Source organism: Pararge aegeria, chromosome Z, assembly GCF_905163445.1.
Source record: "Pararge aegeria chromosome Z, ilParAegt1.1, whole genome shotgun sequence".
Taxonomy (NCBI): domain Eukaryota; kingdom Metazoa; phylum Arthropoda; class Insecta; order Lepidoptera; family Nymphalidae; genus Pararge; species Pararge aegeria.
Genome location: NC_053208.1, coordinates 23,043,803 through 23,057,313, shown reverse-complemented (window position 1 = coordinate 23,057,313; position 13,511 = coordinate 23,043,803). Strand labels below are relative to the sequence as shown.

Genomic DNA, 13,511 nt, shown 5'->3' with positions numbered 1-13,511 from the left:
AACAATTTATTACAAGAAAGAGAAATTAAAGCGTTTAACCATGATTTTAGAATAACAACTGTGTATTGGTGACAATTGCGGTTGGGTGGCAGTAAGAGAAACTAATTTGAATAGTTCTTGGTTGCTTTAAATTCCAAATTATACGCTCTCATTAGTGAATATAATTTTCCATCGAAGTAAAGCTCTTCTGTTCAAATTCTACCGAAGCGGAATAGCTCAAACTGTTTTTTCTTTTTACTTCATTTCTAATTGACTCAAAAGTTCCTTTTATTGTGCTATATTTTTTTTTTTTTAACAATATTTTACGAAATTAAATACGTACAAGCTTTTTGACTGAAACTTATGTAACCTAAGAGACAAAATGATAATTATATGGTAGTTTTTCTCAAATTCTACTGAACCGGAATATCTCAAACTGTTTTTTCTTTTTACTTCATTTCTAATTGACTCAAAAGTTCCTTTTATTGCGCTATATTTTTTTTGTAAGAATATTTTACGAAATTAAATACGTAAAAGCTTTTTGGCTAAAACTTATGTAACCTAAGAGACAAAATGATAATTAAGTAGTTTAGCTGGTTTAGGTTTTAGCTTGTTCTACTGCGACACGATGTTCTGCATTCGATTTCAGTGTCTGGTTACCAAATGGTATTGAATTTTTTTATTAAATTTTAAATAAATAGGCACGGAGTAAGGAGCCCGTCTTTTAGCATTGCAGCAGTGTGGTGGATTTTTGTTTCGTATAAGAAATGCCTGTATCCAGCAAGGGTCAATACGTCTGATGATGATGATGACACAATGTATTTACATTATTTATTGCTATTTAGATAAAAATCAAGTAATAAGAACAAATTCCAACGAACTAAAATGATAAAAAAAAACCTCATTTCAGACGTCAGAGGTTTACTTTGAATTTCCTATTAAAACTTTATTGAAGTATAAGATTTTCACGATGAGATATATTTTCTTTGGCCGTATAAACTTTTTTTATAGTCACTGATTGCTAAGAGGCTGCGCGGACTAAGCGATAAACTGCAAGAACATACTCGATAACTTTTCTTACTAATAAAATTAAACTTTTCTATCCTATTTGATTAGAATTCTGTATAAAAGGTACAAGTTTTAATTATAGTTTTATTAGCCAGGAGCTGGCTTAAGTTAGCTGGCTGAAGAAATAAAAAAGTATACCAATATCTTAGTATACCGACAAGGCTACGGGGCTATTTTTTAAACATTCACGCTTCTAACAACATAATGAGTAAATCTGAGTCATGCAGGTATCCTCACAATGTTTTCCTTCGCTATTAAATACAATTATATTTAATTGCCTAAATGTCCGTACCTGCGAAAACTTAGAGTTGCGTGCCAGAGATCTAATTCGTTCCTCCCGAAAGTGACGCCGAACCGAACTTTTCGGGTTATTTAATTTTTATTTTTAAATTTTGTTCCTTTTAGTTCCTTAATTCAGAAGTAATACGGCTGACGAAAAATATAATATAATAAATTGCCACTGTATGTCCACTTCATGACGTAGTGCGATAGTGGGATTTTGTCATCATATTTTTGTATACTTTTAACGGATAAAGGATATATTGTAGAATTATTTTGACATAATAAGTTAAGTTTTTTCTTTTTTTTTGTAAAGCACGCTGTGACTTGCAATGTTAGCAAACCTCTTATCATAAATAAGAAAGTGATTATTTTTCCTATAAAAATAATAACTTTCTTAAACCGCAAGTGAAATTCGACCTCAATGAGTAATCTACTGATTGTTTTCGCAGCACTGGTCGGCGGCTTGGAATTTCGCTAAAAGTCGGTAAATGTCAAGATAAGCGACAATGTCAAGCCGCCGGGCTGTGTTAACGGCTCAGTGGCTTTGGTGGCTGGACTTAGATGATATGAGGTTTAGGCTGATAAAATTAGCCCAATTTGGATGATATACCATAGAAAAACATTTGGCGCATGTGAATGCCGTCTGCGCTGACCCTTAAGTTGTAATTAGGGATCGGACGAAATCAAGTCGCTTACTCTCAGGGGTATAGTCAGTTTTAGTAGATATTTTGTGAATGGCCGTCATTTAATATTAATTCGCGCCGTCTGGCGTAATTGAAAACTCATTCAACAGACTTTGGTATTTAAAACTTAATCTCATAAAGTTGGTACAGCTTTTAAATTTTTTACTTTATTAGGTTAAATTTGGTAAGATGTTAGTGCCGCCTAGCTTCTACAACGTAAGTCAGTAGGCAGGTGGTCTGGTGGGAGGCTTCGGCCGTGACTACTTACCACCCTTCTGACAAAGACGTGTCTCTAAGCGATTTAGTATTCCGATACGATGTCACGTAGAAACTTATTAGGGGTATGATTTTAATATACCTGCCGGGAGGTTAGTCCGCTACTATCTTAGATAGGATTATCACTACCACCAGGTGAGATTACACTGGTGTAAGTTTGCTGACTGAATTGGTTATAGACTCTAGAGTCCACTACCAATCCAAATTTGGCCTCAAACTTATACTTCGTATCATAGAGAGCTCGTTAAGCCATCACCCATTTTGTTCAACCTACCTGGCGCAGTCAGGTGAGGTAAGCGCTATGCTATGTGGAGTAAAAAAGAAGGGCAAATTTGAGAATTTTTAATTCCTAGGGCATCCTGACACTCTAATAAAGAGCTGGTATATTTTGAGCCGATAGTGACATAATGAAGGTTGTCCGGCTTTGCAAATTTTTATATCATGGCATGGGTCCAAAGAATTAGCTTTACCTCCAAGGCATGCGACATCCTCTAACTCCGAGATGGTACTGCAATTTACAGTACTCAATACTTAACGATATCTTGCCGACCCAAGTTTCAAAACCACGTGCTCGTGATTCGCTTATAAACATTTACTCAGAACAATATAAATAGGTCAAGAACAACATATCTTTTTATATAGAAAAAAAAAAAACTTAATTCATAGTATCTGGTATTTTATTCTCATTTTGGCATACTCAACATATTAACTACACTGCACATAATCGTCCACTACGTGGCCTTATAAGAGCAGCGTGTTGGGTTAGACCCACTTTTATATTTCTCCCCTTTAATTATAAATACTTTGAAACCTTTTCTTCTAGAGAGATTGTTCATTGAAGGGCCATGTTTTTAACAGTGGGAACTGGGGCAGTAATGATCTGATCGCCTATCAGGTAGATACTTGCACCGATTCGAGGTTAGACGCGGCAGGAGGTATGATATGGTACCTTAAATACAGAGCGCAGGCCTGCCAGTGCTTAGCCAAAAGTATTGGGTGCTCAGATTTCATTTTAAGATTCTCTGAGATTTCATTATGAGATTGAACATAAATTTCATGAGAAAACTATTAAAGTAGATGGAAATAGCTTTTTCCCTAACGTAAACTTCGAATAGCATTTTCATGACTGATCTGCATTTGGAAATGAAAAGTTTTCAGAACAGCTCCCCAAGGACGGAAATTGTGATTATTAAGCGACGATGTAAAGAGAGTAGATCGATTTTTAATGTTTTTATCGCGATAAAATATATATTAATATTCGTAATGTTTAAGGGGATTTTAAATTTAAGTCTTAGTTACCTTCAATTGGTTTCATAGCTTGCTATCTTGGCATTTTAAGAAAAAAATATATAACATCAAGGCTAAAATAAAGAAATAAATTAATATACTACGACAATACACACATCGCCATCTAGCCCCAAAGCAGTGGCGTGCATAGGGTTTTCGGTCAGGGTATGCATAAAAAATTAGGTACTGAACATGCTATTTTGATGTTACTGTATAATTTTATTTGTGAGTAGGTACCTAACCTAACATTGTTTGTGATACCCATGTAGATCTTCTCATCATCTCCCATTTCCAATAGGTTTAGTAAGCTCTGAGACGACCGACTAGCGAGTTTTTAAAATTGTCTGCCATTGCGGCAATTACATTAAATAATGTTTTTTGTGTAAACAATAAACAAACATAGGTATTATTATAAATAAATAATGAAACAAAACATTGATCACTGCTATTCGCCTGTTTCTGTAAGTCAGTCAGAGCTCTTTTTACGTGCCGCTCCTTGTAGGTGCATTCCTTCCTTTACGAATAATCTCAATTAAACGTTAGTTAAGAATTAGCTCTAAACTTACCTACATTTTCCAAGCACACTGAACCATCAGATCACACGCCGAATATAAGAACTTTCTTACACTAAGAATATTCCTCACAATCATTTACAAACAGTACACTGTCACAAAGGTTAATGTTAACAATAATAATTGTAACTATTTACAAAGAACCGTACAGCAAACGAAAAAAACAGTAATTAATTCTAATTCGGTGAATATAAGTTGTTATGACAGAAGGTAAAAGGTAAACAATAATGGCGCTGAGCGTTCGCCAGCGATAATGAGAATATCATAGTCAAAATATGTCCGTAATATTTTCTTAGTACACAAATGCTATTAAAAGTTGTCATTTGAAGAATATTACTTCATCAGTTACCAATGGCACCAGGTATACGTTAATAATTTATTTAACATAATTCGGCAACTTTTAATTTGGTTATTTTAATATACTTTTTGAACAAATTAGGTACTTATAAATTTCTAAAGACCTTGAATGTAATAAAATTCATTGATAAATTTTTTAACTACAAATACACAAATAATTATTGCCGTTTAAAACAATAACAAACAAAGCAAATTACTTGCGCTTATAAAAAAACAAAGCATACATTTGGATTTCAAATTTCCGTAAGCAGTGCTTTTAAGATTTGCACACAATCGAAACCCCTATACTGGAAACCTTGAAAACTAGCACACATAGAAAGAGCCCAATATTGTGTAAGCACGCACGCGATTATATCACTACACACCAGAACTTCCTTGTGTGCTGGTGCACACAAGTAACGACAGATGCATTCAATCGCCGTGCTTCTATGGAGACCGCGACGGCGCGGCGCATTAATTCGAGCGACGAATAAACGATTTGCCCGGCAATGGATACTTAATCGTGAAAACCCCAGCTAATTTTATGAGATTTAAATTATATTTAAAGCGTTATTTTTTATTTAGGGATACTGTTTACAACTCAAAATTAAAATATAGTCGAAATATTATGCAGTTTGTCTATTTTAGTTCTAAACCATGACACGGGACTTGTCCATTGATTTACATAGAAGTGCGGCCGGTTTTAACTAGATGGCGCTTTTATAGTTTTCTATAAATTGTTTAATTTTTTTTCAATCTTTAAATTTTAAGTCGTCCGTATGGTCTGAGAGGCCCTGAGGTCAGGGTATGCACTGCTTATTTGCATCTATGAGATGCACGCCACTGCCCCAAAGTAAGCGTAGCTTGTGTTATGGGTAGATGACTGATGAATATTTTTATGAATTATATACATGAATACTTAGAAAATACATATAAACACCCAGACACTAAAAAACCTTCATGCTCATCACACAAACATTTTCCAGTACCTAGTGGGAATCGAACGCACAGCCTTGGGCTCAGAAAGCAGGGTAACTGCGCCAATCAGCCGTCAGAGGTACATAGGGTATGAAGCACATTTCATCCCGGGAAAACTAGACTTTAAAATACAGAACGAAAAACGGAGTTTCTTTTACCCTTTAAAATAAAGGAGTATAGTAAAACACAAAAGAAAGGTAGATATTGAACGAGGTTAAATACCTAATTTACTAGAATACACGCACTTGTCTTTTTGACAACCGAGTTCACCATCATCAAATCAACTCATTACCGGCCTACAGGGCACGAGTCTCCTGTCACAATGACTTTTCATTAAGACCGTAAGACCGTAGTCCACCACGCTGGTCCAGTGCGGATTGCTGGACTCCACACGCTGTTGAAAACATAATGAAGGATTTTCAGGCATGCAAGTTTTCTCATGATGTCCTTCACCTTTCCTTCACCGTTATATTTTAATTGCTTAAAGTGCACATAACTTAAACAAGTTAGAGGTGCGTAATAACCACCCGAAAGTGAAGCTGAAGTCCTAACCTATAACAAAGAATTAACAACCCTGACGTGGTTGCTGTCTTTGGAGAATTGACTGATGTTTCTCTTCCTAATTTAGTTTAGTTAAAAAGTGCTGATGCGCTGTTTTTGTATAAATAAAAAACGAAGTCACGGGCAACGTATAGTACCTAATATAACATATCGTGAGCCCGAGGTACGTTTAACAACATGCTCATGTAGGTATTGGCTTTAAAAATAATACGATTGGAATATAATTCTCAGCTGGCTCTTCGAGGTTTCAAGGAAGTTTTATTTTCTGAAGCTTGCAATATCTGGTTTGATCTGGCTTCGGCGGTATCTATTGTTACGTTGTCGGTAAAGCTGTATCGGCAAGCGATTTACCGTTACGGTATGATGCTTCGAAATATCCGATTAAGGGTGAAAGTTTAACAAGTCCGCTTTAGTTTTACACTGAATCTACCTTTATCAGAAGATTAAATCGCAATCGAGTGATACATTTTAGTCAAATTACATGATTATTTTATGTACTGAATATAAGCAACTGTATTGTTAGTCTAGTGGTTAGCATGCTTGACTACGGATCACGAGGTTCAGCGTTCAATTCCTGGGTGCAAAGCACGTGAAGCCATCATCCTTGTTATTATCACTAGAATGTGTTAACAATCGTTTAAGCCCGCTTAACGGAATTAGAGCATCATGGTGGGTCAATACTCTCATTCCCTCTATCCTATAAATCCTACGGCACAGGCCTCCTACTAGAAGAGCCATCCTCATATTAGTAACAAATAAAAAAAACTGGAAAGTTAACCTTAGTACCAGAAGCCTTGTCATATATCAAACGATCCCAAACTCGATGGAGTCATCTTCCAGCTCCATCATTAAATGAACTTTATCAATATCATCATCATCAATAGCCTATAACAGTTCAGTGCTGTAGTTAAGGCCTCTTCTATCGGTAGGGGTTGCCCATAATAACTACACTGGGCAGTTGGCAGATCAGCCTTATATCATAATTTTAAAACATTTGGACGGCCAATTGGCACAGTGGTCAGCGACCCTGCTTTGTGAGTCCAAGACCGTGAGTTCGATTCCCACTACTGGAAAATATTGTAAAATGTGTATCAAGTGTTCATCTGTGTACAATAAATACTTACGTATTTTATATATAAACTTCATCAGTCTTTGTAGTACCCATAACTCAAGCTACGCTTACTTCGGGGCTAGATGGCGTAGTGTGTATTGCCGTAGTAGGTAGGTAGGTATATTGTTATCACAAACAAAATTAAAATTATTACATTCAAAATTTCAGCTGAATCGGAAACTGGAAAATGGTTCCTGTAAGATTTAATTACAGATAGACAAACATCGGGACAGGTGGAACTAAATTAAACCTTGTTAACAACTATTTAATGGTTTACAAACACAATGAGAAAGTTACCTGTAGGTTCGGAACTGAAGCAATAGTTGACTAGCCAATTAAGTGATAAACTGCAACCTAACCTGCCAGTTAGAGTTTTCTGGGAGGACTGCCATGACTCACAGACATACTAAGGGTGGATAAATCGCGGCGATCGCGTTGACACAATGCTGTGAATTATTACAGAAGTATAGCGTGCATAGAGGGTATGCACATGGTATGCAGATAATATAAAATCAAGCAAATCTCCAGTACGTGTAAAAAAAAACTTGAGGCGTTTCATAATTTTTACAATGTCCACCCTTAAGTTTTCTGTAACACGTACTGGAGATTTTTTTTATTATATGCTTACTTAGTGCTTACCCTGTGCATAACCTCAATGCACGCCACTGCAGAAGTATCACGCTTCTTATAATAATTCACAGCATGTTTCAGAGTCAAGATAGCAGAGTATGTAGAGTTTGAGAGACCGGGACGAGAACTAGTTCAGGCTGCAGAAGCCGTTCAAACAGTCTACCAGTGGCGTGCATAGAAAATATGCACAGAGTAGATAATATAAATTGAAGAAAATCTCCAGTCCGATATATAAAAAACTTAAGGATTAGCATTATTAAAAGAGAGTTATTAAAAGCCTACCTTTAAGAATAACTACCCAGCCAACCCCACGTCACTGCACCCTACAATTATGCCCAACGAAATTGGTCTATAATCAGGGAGACTTTCCCCCGTTTTGTTTTTTGGTGCAGGAAGCATTACCGGAGCATATCTGCAGGACGGTAACCAACGAAAGGCAACAAACGAAAATTAAAAGACTTTTTGTCAGATGTTATGTTTGTTTTGAAGATGTTAATTTAGAGGATTTTTTCCATCCCGTAGTAGTACCTGTTGTACTTATTATATACATACAAAAATAGGTTGTTTAATAATTGTATTATTTGTGTGTAATTAGGGTAAAAGTACACACAAATAATACACGCGAGTGTAGCCGCGGGTCGTGCGAATCTCGTATATCTCTGAGTCTATGCCAACACATTTCGACGATGTTTTGCTTCACTAAAGGGCTCTCAATACAATGAAGCGCTTTTTAAAACAGAAGAGTGGTTTAAAAATAGAACTGGTTTTTATAAAAGTATTATAATCATACTACTGATGTACCAGTACTGGGCACAGCGCAGTGAAGCTGTTATTGTTTAGAGTTTTCCTATCCTCGGCACCAGTTGCGTGCATAGAGGGTATGCACAGGGTATGCAGATGATATGAAATGAAGAAAATCCCCAGTACGAGTTATAAATATATAAGGGCTAGGCTTTTTTGTAATAGCCTATCCTTAAGTTTTTTATAACTCTTTCTCATGTTTTTCTTCATTTTATATCGTCTGACGATGCACGCTATGCACGCCACTGCTCGGCACGCACGGTTAACTGTCTTAACAAAACTATTTGATTTTTTAAGCATTTTAATATAACTTGCATTAACGGCGATTTAAATTGTATGAAAACAGCTTTGGATGCAAGCCTTAGATTCTCCATTATGTTCCCAAAGGCGTGTAAGGTCTCCGCATTCAGCATGGGGACAGCGGCCTAAACCCTCGTTATTGTTGAAGGAGACCCGTGTCCTGTAGTGGGCCGGTAATGGATAAAAGACGAAGATGAATATGAGGATCCAAAAGTTTAGTACCTGACCCCGCATCGTTTACCGTAAAATGTCTAACATAGCATTTGCATTTTTTAAAATAATAACAAATGCAGATAATCGAGCATTGTGTGGAATATTTCAAAGATTTATGTACAGAATGACTATTTTATAGATATAGCTTACCTTTTTTGACGACCATCCTGGCGCAACGGTGATCTCTATGAATTTAGGTAAGAAGTCCCTAATTCGATTCCCGGCAGGGGAATTAGGGCAATTTGGGAATTTAAAATTTCTGAATTTTCTCTACTTTGGCCTGGTAGAAGGCTTTAGCTGTGGCTAGATATCACTCTACTGACAAAGACCTGCCGCTAAGCGATTTAGTGTTCCGGTGCGATGTCGCGAATAAACTATTTAGGGGTGTGACTAAATACTCCCTAAATGGTTAGCCCGTTAGCATCTTAGACTTCATCATCACTTATCACCAGGTGAGATTGCGATCAAGGGCTAACTTGTAGTGGAATAAAACAAAATAAAAAGTTTTATTTAACAAAATATTTCATTGCTTTGTTAATATTCTTTCGGGAATGAACGTAAAATAATAACCGTATAACCGTTTAATAGCCGTCTACACTTCTTTTGTGTATACATTAACATTAAAACCTACCACGTCCTAAAATAAAAGGTGTTTAACTCTCAACATCTCCGTGCCCTAGATTTTTGCGTAGCCCGCTATTACTTAGTAACGTTGAGCATTCTGAATGACTGCAGTTAATTGACCTGCCCATTAAAATTTAATTAAATATCATCATATCAACCCATTACCGCCCCACTACAGGGCAAGGGTCTCCCCCCACAATGAAAAGGGGTTAAGGCTGTAGTCCATCACACTGGCCCAGTGCGGATTTGTGACTCCACAGACCATCAAGAACATTATGGAGAACTCTCAAGCATGCAGATTTAATCACGTGTTTTCCTTCAGCGTTCAAGCAAGTAATATTTAATAGCTTAAAACGCACATAACTAGAGGTGCGTGCTGGGATTCGAACTCGGCCCCCCAAAAGTGAAGTCGAAGTCTTAATCACTGGGCTATCACCGCTTAGTATAATAATTCAATATGCCTTAATTAATAAACACTTAACAAGTTAAACACGTGGGTAGAATCACGGTCGTGACACGCTTTTAGATACAATATGGAGTCGAGTATTAGAATGGATGCGGCAATAAAAATACAACATATTTAATCTGACTTGACATGCACCGCAAAGCTTCGGATTAGATTAGATAAGATAGATAGATAGAGAAGCACTATTAATTTTATTTTATTCAAGTCAGCACAAGAAGCTGGCGTGGTATTTTTATTTGTTCAAAAAAAAAAGGTTTTGGGTTTAAACCACTCATTGATTTAGCATTCTGGTGCGATGGAAACTGAAACCAGAATCAGCGCTATATCTTCAACAAAATGTACACGTATGCAATATTACCTATAATGCGAAGTCATTTACAATTATCAAACGCAAACTAGAAAATCGCATATTATCTCAGTTGTAATGTTGTAATACCGCTTATGAATACACTATGGCAACGACTTCGCATTTCGCAACATACGGTTATCGATGTTTCTGAGGGTAGATCTTTAATAATTTATTTGTATATCTTAATAATAAGTTTAATATGATTGCTAATCTAAATAAAATAATGTAAGTTGAATATGATTTCTCTGTAAGTGAATATGTAAAATTATTCTTTAAGAGAAATAAATGATTCTTTAACCTGAATATTTGGTACTAGTCTACGGTTAACAAAGAACGACAGGGAGATGTGATAAGTGGCCATGCTTATCTTAGCCGCTAAGCAGCATTGTTGCGAAGCTGTGTTCCAGCCTGAACAGCGTTGTTGCCGCTGTTATTGCAGGCCTATAAGGCTTAACGCCTACGCCTCAAATTGATGGACACAAGGCGGCATATGACTCCTTGCATTCCCTGTGACTTGTTGCTCTGTTATAGGCGATGGTTTTCTACTTACCATCAGGTGAGCCATCAGCCATTACTATCCACTACAAAAAAATAGTTGTCTGTAAAGTCGGCTTACTGACGATAGTTGAACGTGACAACGTCGTAAAAAAATATTGATGGAATGGTTGCTTTTTCAAAAGAAACCTTTAATTTTATTTGTTTGATAGATATTATCGTTGCTATAAACAATTGACACCACATTCACTTTTCACTGCACTTCATCCTTGCCGAAAACATGTAAATGTATTATTGTATAGAAGCTGTCCACGCGGTCGCATCGCTCACTCAAGTAAGAGAGAGGCAGATGTAGAACGCGGAGGCCGACTGTGCCTCTTTGTCGCTCGTTCCGCGCTCACGCTTGCACTTCAAGCCTTGAATGGAACGCCTCAGAGCGAGGTAACGCCGCATGCGTCATGTTTTTTCGTGCGTGCAGCCGGCTCTATCGAATTATAAGACGTTGTCACGTCAAAAAAAGTAGCTGAGCATCCAGGTCATTCGAAAGACTACACTCCTTTGTAATGTCTCACAACTACAATGTTAAATATGTAAGTGTTGTTATTATATATATTAGTTTATTTTTATGTTTATTTATTAATTATATTATTTACTTTTGTTCTATTTGTGTACACTAGTTTATGTATTAGCATGTAGTTATTCGCATGTATTTATTTTAACATTTGTACCACCAGCAGTCTATTCTCCTCTTCTTTTTGTTTTTCCTAGTTCAAAGGTTGCCTGGCAGAGATCGCCATTAAGTTATAAGGCCACCTTTTGTATTACTACTTCTTTCGATATGTTTCTGTTTTTGTCATATTTTATATATGTTAATGTTGTGGTGTACAAATAAAGAGTTTAATAATTAATAATAATGTTATGCCGCACGACTCAAACGGGGTAATAACAAGGGCCAAAATTATCTTCAAGAGCCTTTTAGGAACTAATTAACAAGTCCCGTATTACCTTTATAGCCGTACTATTCAAAGAACTGAATTCTGCAGTCATTTTACAGTTTAGGTAAAACGGAGACTGCAGAATCCAGTAGTGAAATAATATTTTTAAGAGTCTTTAAAATAATGAGTTTTAAAAACTAGTTACGATACGCTAAAAGAATATCAATGTGGCCCCAGCCTTAGACTGCATCGTCACTTAATACCGGGTAAAATTGCAGTCAAGCGCTAACTCCCCGTACTCCCCCCGCTAACTTGTATAGAAAAAAAGTTAATTGACCTGCCCACTAAGTCTATTATGCCTTGATGGTCAACTAAGAATTAAAGGTTGTATGAAAATCCAATTGTGGAGCTCAGTCATTATATTTATTAATAATTCCTTCACGGTAGGAACGTGTAGGTAGTTGTCTCTTGACCTACTTATTATGAATGGTAATGTTTAATCGATTTAATATTGCAATTATGCAATAATCAGTTCAGAATCTCTCATTTATAGCTTATTTATTTTTTAAACTGCCCCCTATAACTCATGTTATTTAGAGGCGACGTAAGGTTTTGAGTCTTAAAAACACCACACAATATATATCCAAGAATAATAAACGCCATTTTACTTTGGTCCAAAGTATTATACTTTTTATTATTTATGTACCTAAAAAATAAATAACTTACAGTGGTATTTTATATATTTAAATTGTCACATTTAAATTCAACATCATGCATACAATATTATGTTATCCCTATTTCCAAGAATTAACGGTTGCTCATGCGAAATACCGACAACAATCTTCATATTCAAAGATGACATGTTCCGATCCCAATAAATACATTTAATTTTTTTACTTCCAAACACAACATCAGGGATTAGATATGACAGTTACTGAGTTTGACGGAGCTTCAATTATTACAGTTAACACGTCATAACGCCTAAGCTCTTCAGCATTTAAAATAATGGCTGATAGTAGAAATGGGAGAAGAATAAATAATAAATAAACACTCACGCCTCTGTGTTGTCATCCCTGGACTCGGAGCGCTCAGCGTTGGCCTGGCCGCGCCGGTGCCTTCCCCGCTGGTCGTCCCCCAGTCCGTACAGGCCGGCGACTGCCGCCATCTTGCACCTCCTTCACAGCCACATTCCACCACCGACGATCAAAGTCTCATAGTCAACTCTCCGCGGCGCCGCAGGATCGCGGCGACCACATACATTGTCTTAACACTATCTTGCGACCAATCACCCACGATATAAATAGAACTCTATATAATATAACTACTAAGTTAAATCTTTATCTAATTCGAAAAATTTGGACGCCTTCATTGGTACAGTACGTTCTAAACATCACAATTGAATTATTGTATCTCGTCATAAGTTGTATTATTTTGTATTTTTTACTTTCTACATTTTTATTTATTGTAAATGTTTCGTTGGCCACGTTTGATATATCATATCGCTCGAGCGCTTCTGCTTGTTATATTGTTGAAACTGCATTTCTGTTAATAGAAAATTATCGAAT

General features: G+C 36.4%; 1 protein-coding gene across 3 annotated transcripts in view; it reads right to left on the bottom strand.

Moving 5' to 3' along the window:
* Positions 1–13,220, bottom strand: part of LOC120636346 (potassium voltage-gated channel protein Shaker) — a 133,041-nt gene extending 119,821 nt beyond the window's left edge. For all 3 annotated transcript variants that reach the window (XM_039907785.1, XM_039907786.1, XM_039907787.1), the window contains exon 1: positions 13,002–13,220. In XM_039907785.1, the coding sequence (XP_039763719.1) occupies positions 13,002–13,111 (110 nt within the window). In that variant the 5' untranslated portion in view covers positions 13,112–13,220. The remainder of the gene's footprint in view (positions 1–13,001) is intronic.
* Positions 13,221–13,511: the final 291 nt, after the last annotated feature.